This window comes from Borostomias antarcticus (assembly GCF_949987555.1).
Source record: "Borostomias antarcticus genome assembly, chromosome: 6".
NCBI lineage: Eukaryota > Metazoa > Chordata > Actinopteri > Stomiiformes > Stomiidae > Borostomias > Borostomias antarcticus.
The window spans coordinates 30,942,273-30,948,134 of record NC_140239.1 but is presented as its reverse complement, the minus strand read 5'-3'; the positions used below and the strand labels follow the sequence as shown (position 1 = coordinate 30,948,134).

Sequence of the window (5,862 nt, the reverse complement as noted above, 5' to 3'; positions counted from 1 at the left end):
TAAAAAACGAAAATGCAAGAAAGGGCACTTTTCTTTATCACATACTGAAACGTTCTCTCTCTCCACTCACTCACGTACAACGTCCTTCTGGATAGTTGCTCGCTGGCTTTTCACCAGTGCCTCAAACATCCTTTCTGAGCAAGGGACCACATCAGCTGTCAGTGACCTACTGTTGTGTCACTAGGCGCACATCGCAGCAAAAATCCAACTTCTCCATTTTCCAAGAGAACTGACACCCTCGGTCGCCTGGCGACGCCACATGCGGACGCCGAACGATGCCGCGAAACCCTCGCTTATCAACGTCCTCATCCCCGTTTGTCCCCGCAGGCTCTCCGTACCGGGACAAGATCACCATCGCCATCCTGCAGCTCCAGGAGGAGGGGAAGCTGCACATGATGAAGGAGAAGTGGTGGAGGGGGAATGGCTGCCCGGAGGAGGAGAGCAAGGAGGCCAGCGCCCTGGGGGTGCAGAACATCGGGGGCATCTTCATCGTGCTGGCCGCCGGCCTGGTCCTCTCCGTGTTCGTGGCCGTCGGGGAGGTCCTGTACAAGTCCAAGCAGAACGCTGAGCTGGAGAAGGTATGGGAGGAGTACGCGCCCCGCCCTTTTTAAACCTCGTAGATGAAGGTTCTCTCAAGTTCTCTGGCGCGATGTTGATGTGTTCGCCGTAGGCCGGTCAGTGTTTTTTTTAAGATATTTTTTAGGGCTTTTCAGCTTTAATGTAATAGGACAGTGTAGAGAGACAGGAAATGTGGGAGAGAGAGAGGGGAGGACATGCGGCACAGGACCCGAGCCGGGAATCGAACCCTGGTCCGCTGCGCGAAGGACTAGCCTTCATATGGTGCGCGCCTTACCTGGTGAGCTACCGGGGCGCCCCAGCGCGTTCTGTTTTGACTCTAGTTAGCTAGCACGCTGTCAAAGAGAAAGTGGTACATGGAACCATTTGTGTAACCCCTTTTTGGTTCTTAATTCAAGCATTCACAGGGTTCTAGAGACAGTCTTGTATTCGGAACCCAAAAAGGGTTCTATCTGGACAGAAAAGAGTTAGATCTGAACCTTTTCTCAGTGTCCCCGGGTACATATGTGACAGCGGCTGGTGATTTGGTCCGCAACTCGGCAAACCCCGAAATGCGCTAGAGGGCAAAATAACTAAAAAAACGTTTTTTTTCGTTTTTTGTTTTTTGGTGTATTACCAAAGTTGAAGTTGTGAAGAACCTACTTACTATAACAGACAACAGTTTTAGGTTCACGAAATACGTTTAATTAGTCTGCAAACTAAGCTCGTTTTTAGCTGATTTCGAGCCGGGCTTGGGGGCGGGCAGATCGATTAGCATGATTTGTTTTCATTGGCTCTTGCTTCCGGGTTCTCCGCCCCCCACCCTGCCCATAAGAACTGCACGTGGTGTTTGTTTACATTCAGTTCCACGTTTAACCATGGATGCTACTGCTTTTGCGAAAGCTCTGAACAAAGATCTGCTCAACGCCGCTCGACGATTCGACAATGGAGAACTTATGGATTCGTACCTAAAGGACTACATGGATGTTGACGATGGTACAAACTCGGAATGTGGTAGTGAAGAAGAGGACAATGCTTCTGATCTCGAGCTGGAAGTCGACGAAGATGGAGAAGAGGGGGATGGCATCCAGGACATGGAAAGAGTTTTACGAGCAATCGATATTGTTACCGTGAACATCGACTGTGAAACAGAAGAAATGGACAGGATCAAAAACTTTGATTGCAAGTGCCAAGTGAGACGAAAGGAGAATTCTGCTGTGGCTCCTACCTCTTGCCTTCGCAAAGTGAACCCTGAATTGGTTTACCGGTCGAGACTGAACATGGCAGCTAGAACTCCAGGAGAGCAGGACTCGTTCGTACACGCAGTTTTGTACGTGTTGAACTGTGATACAGAGCTGACTGTTTCAACAAAGCAAGTTGCTACCAAGCGAAAGTTGCGGCGAACGACGTACCAGATTCACACGACGGTTGTCTGCCGCCAAGCTTTCTGCTTTTCTATAGGGTAAGCTATCTTTATACTACCTGTGCTGTTTACATTTACGTTAGTCGTTTAGCAGTAGCTCATTTCTAAACAAGTGACTGAGTCTAGCTAGCATAACAAATCTAGCACTAACTAACAAAGGCTAGCTAGCTAACGTTAGCTAACATGCTAGTTAGCTGAGCTAGCCCTTCGTTCCTAAACTACCCAGCGAGGCAGCTAATATCTAGCTAGCTAACGTTAGCTAACATGCTAGTTAGCTGAGCTAGCCCCGTGTTCCTAAACTACCCAGCGAGGCAGCTAATATCTAGCTAGCTAACGTTAGCTAACATGCTAGTTAGCTGAGCTAGCCCCGTGTTCCTAAACTACCCAGCGAGGCAGCTAATATCTAGCTAGCTAACGTTAGCTAACATGCTAGTTAGCTGAGCTAGCCCCGTGTTCCTAAACTACCCAGCGAGGCAGCTAATATCTAGCTAGCTAACGTTAGCTAACATGCTAGTTAGCTGAGCTAGCCCCGTGTTCCTAAACTACCCAGCGAGGCAGCTAATATCTAGCTAGCTAACGTTAGCTAACATGCTAGTTAGCTGAGCTAGCCCCGTGTTCCTAAACTACCCAGCGAGGCAGCTAATATCTAGCTAGCTAGGTAGCTATTACAGAGAGAAACAGAATGAGAGAGCATGAGAGGTATGTTAGTCTGACACCTTGTTTTTTGTTTTGGTTACAGCATGAGCAAGAACAAGCTCCAGGCCATAGCCCAAGACTACCAGGAGAATGGTGGACAAGTGCGAGAAAGGAAGAAGGGTCCACGTACAAACCGCTACTTCCTTAAGAAAGAGGACATCGAACGAGTTGTGACGTTCATCGGCAACTACGCTGAAGACCATGCCATTGTCTTGCCTGGCAGACACCCTGGTCACAGGGATTTAACTGCAAAGTTGCTGCCATCCAATGTCTCCAAAGCTACAGTGTGGCGGCTCTACAAAGATGCTGTGGAAAAGCTTGGTATGTAAAAGTTGGATACATACATACTTTGACATCCTATGGTTAAACACATACATATTTAATTCAATAATATCATACAAATAAAATATTATTTATTTTCAGAACACCGTGTTGTGGCTCTGGACACCTTCAGACGGCTGTGGAAGTCATTGCTCCCTCACATAGCAAGCACCAAACCCCGGACAGATCTCTGCTGGCTGTGTCAGAGCAACAACTATCAAGTTTACCGAAGTGCCAACCTGCCTGACAACGTGAAATCAGCCAAGCTGAAGAAGCAGGAGCAGCATCTCAACCTTGTTCTACAGGAGCGGTCACTCTACAATGACATGAAAGCTGCATGTGCCAAGACCTGTGAGGATTTGCAGCTCTCCCTTGGCCCCTCCACACCAGGCAGCAAGAAGATCACTATGCACTACAGCTTTGATTTTGCACAACAGGTGAGAATACGTTCATCCTATGATGAGTGTGTTGTGATGTGATGTGGTATGGTTAGGGTTACATGTGTGTTTTTGATTTTCAATGCATCTCATCTTTTCCTTTTCTTCCTATTTTTTCCTTTGTCTCTTAGGTTCACTTCCCTTCTGACCCTTTTCAGCCAGGACCCATGTACTTCTTGACTCCTCGTAAGTGTGGCATTTTTGGTGTCTGCTGTGAGGGAATACCGAAGCAAGTGAACTACCTGATCGACGAAGGGATGGCCTCAAGCAAGGGCAGCAATGCAGTCATCAACTACGTGCATCATTTCTTCAACAACTATGGAGTTGGAGAAACACATGTGGACCTTCATTGCGACAACTGCCGTGGACAAAACAAGAACAATTTTGTGCTGTGGTACTGTGCTTGGCGGACCATGCACAAGCTTCACCTGCAGCTGGACGTCCACTTCCTGATTGCAGGCCACACCAAGTTTGGCCCTGACTGGTGCTTCGGCCTGGTCAAGCAGAGCTTCAGGAAGACCAGAGTGGACACTCTGTCTGCCATTGCTGGAGTCGTCAGGGACAGCTCTCCTGTGAAGCACGTCAACATCCCCCAGCTTGTTGGACTGGAAGACGGCACCGTGCTTGTTGAAAGCTACAACTGGCAAGAGCATCTGAAACCCTACTTCCGGGCACTCCCACAGATTTCGAGTTACCAGCACTTCAGGTAATTATCATGCATTAGCTAGTCTATTTAATCAACACTTTCTGGTACTATTTTATGTATATGGAGTGCCAGTACTGTGGGCAATAGTTTAATGTACTTTCTTCCTTCTATTCTATTGCAGTTTTGATGCAGAGAGACCTGGCATGGTTGTGGCCAGAGAACACCGTGATGCACCGGCACCGGCGCAAGCCTGATGTCCTGCCCCCCAGAGAAGGTCTTCCTGTGCAAGCCCCACCCGGACTGGACATGGCCAGACAGACGTATCTCTTTGACAAGATCAGAGAGTTCTGTTCTGATGAGGGACGAGACATCACATGTCCCCCGCCAAACTCCACAGCAGCTCAGAACAAGACTGTCCGCTTGTAGATTCACTGCAGATCATCAGGACGGACAGCACTGCAGGAGAAAGGCCACAGCCTTTCCTGTTTTCCTGTTTGTATACTGAAGCGTTGCTTGTTCTCTTGCACAGACTTGCCCACACTTGCACAGACTGCATTGTTAGAATATTGAATACTGAGCCGAGTACTGTTATTACCTTGAGTATTGAGCTGGGGACTGTTATTACTTTGTTGTACACTTGATCACAATGAACACTATGCACCTTGTTAGTACTTTGCTGTGCACTTGATCACAATGAACACTATGCACCTTGTTATTACTTTGTTGTGCACTTGATCACATTGAACACTATGCACCTTATTACTTTGTTGTGCACTTGATCACAATGAACACTATGCACCTCGTCTATACAACTGACTGTACACTTTAACACTTAGACTGTTGCCTTTTTTTGTACACTTTACTACTTATGCTTGTAATGTATATCATGTATTTGACAATAAAGAATGTTAAATTTGAACTTCATCTTATATTGTTCTTAACTGCATTCACAACACAAGATTAATACTGACTCAGAGTGTGGGGTCAATAGTGAGAGAGCACCTCACTTGGCAGCCACTCTCAGGTAATACCCCAAGTTGACAGCCACTCTGACAGATAATGACAGATCGTCCAGTGGGGGAGTGGCTGGGGGAGGGGTTACCAGGCTATTGTTCACGCCCATTACCTGGCAGTCAGAGGTGTGAAATGTTGGAGAACTTTGGAGGGCGATTTCTCAGCTAAGTTGATTTGGCAGTACTAGCATTCAAATAAGCATATCTTCTTCAAATATGTTCAGATTTCAATGTATGAGACCTCATTTGAAAGCTTACAATCTGCACTTTCATAATCTGTAAAAAACTGAAAAATGAAAATGCCTAGTTGAGGACCAAATCACCAGCGGCGGTCACATATGGTTCTCTGTTGTGTTCCGCAGAGGTCGTTCTGCAGCGCCATGGTGGACGAGCTGCGCGTGTCGCTCAAGTGCCAACGCCGCCTCAAACAGAAGCCGGCGGCGCCCGTCATAGTCAAGACCGAGGAGGTCATCAACATGCACACCTTCAACGACAGGAGGCTCCCCGGCAAGGAGACCATGGCGTGAGCTCTGACCGCACCCCTGAACGTGGGCGGGGCCTAACCGGCGTGACCACAGATAAAAGGTTATCAGTGAAAGCAGTAGTTTATTGGCCCTCGTTCCCTCCAGTCGACAGATGTTTCCTGTGGAAATATAGAGGTCAGAGGCGGGACTTAGACCCACCGCCCTGTCACCTCACCATGACAGACACTTTGTGGGAGGGGCTTTCGCAGGTGACGGATCAGCTGATTGGTGGAATGTTCGGATGGGT

General features: G+C 47.9%; 1 protein-coding gene across 1 annotated transcript in view; it reads left to right on the top strand.

Moving 5' to 3' along the window:
- The window catches only part of LOC311310637 (glutamate receptor ionotropic, kainate 2-like), a gene marked incomplete at both ends in the record, with an annotated part of 59,322 nt that extends 53,704 nt beyond the window's left edge, over positions 1-5,618 (top strand). Inside the window, 2 exons of the mRNA XM_084440147.1 lie at positions 328-578; positions 5,454-5,618. Coding sequence (XP_084296273.1) covers positions 328-578; positions 5,454-5,618 — 416 coding nt within the window. The remainder of the gene's footprint in view (positions 1-327; positions 579-5,453) is intronic.
- Between the last annotated feature and the right edge of the window lie 244 nt (positions 5,619-5,862).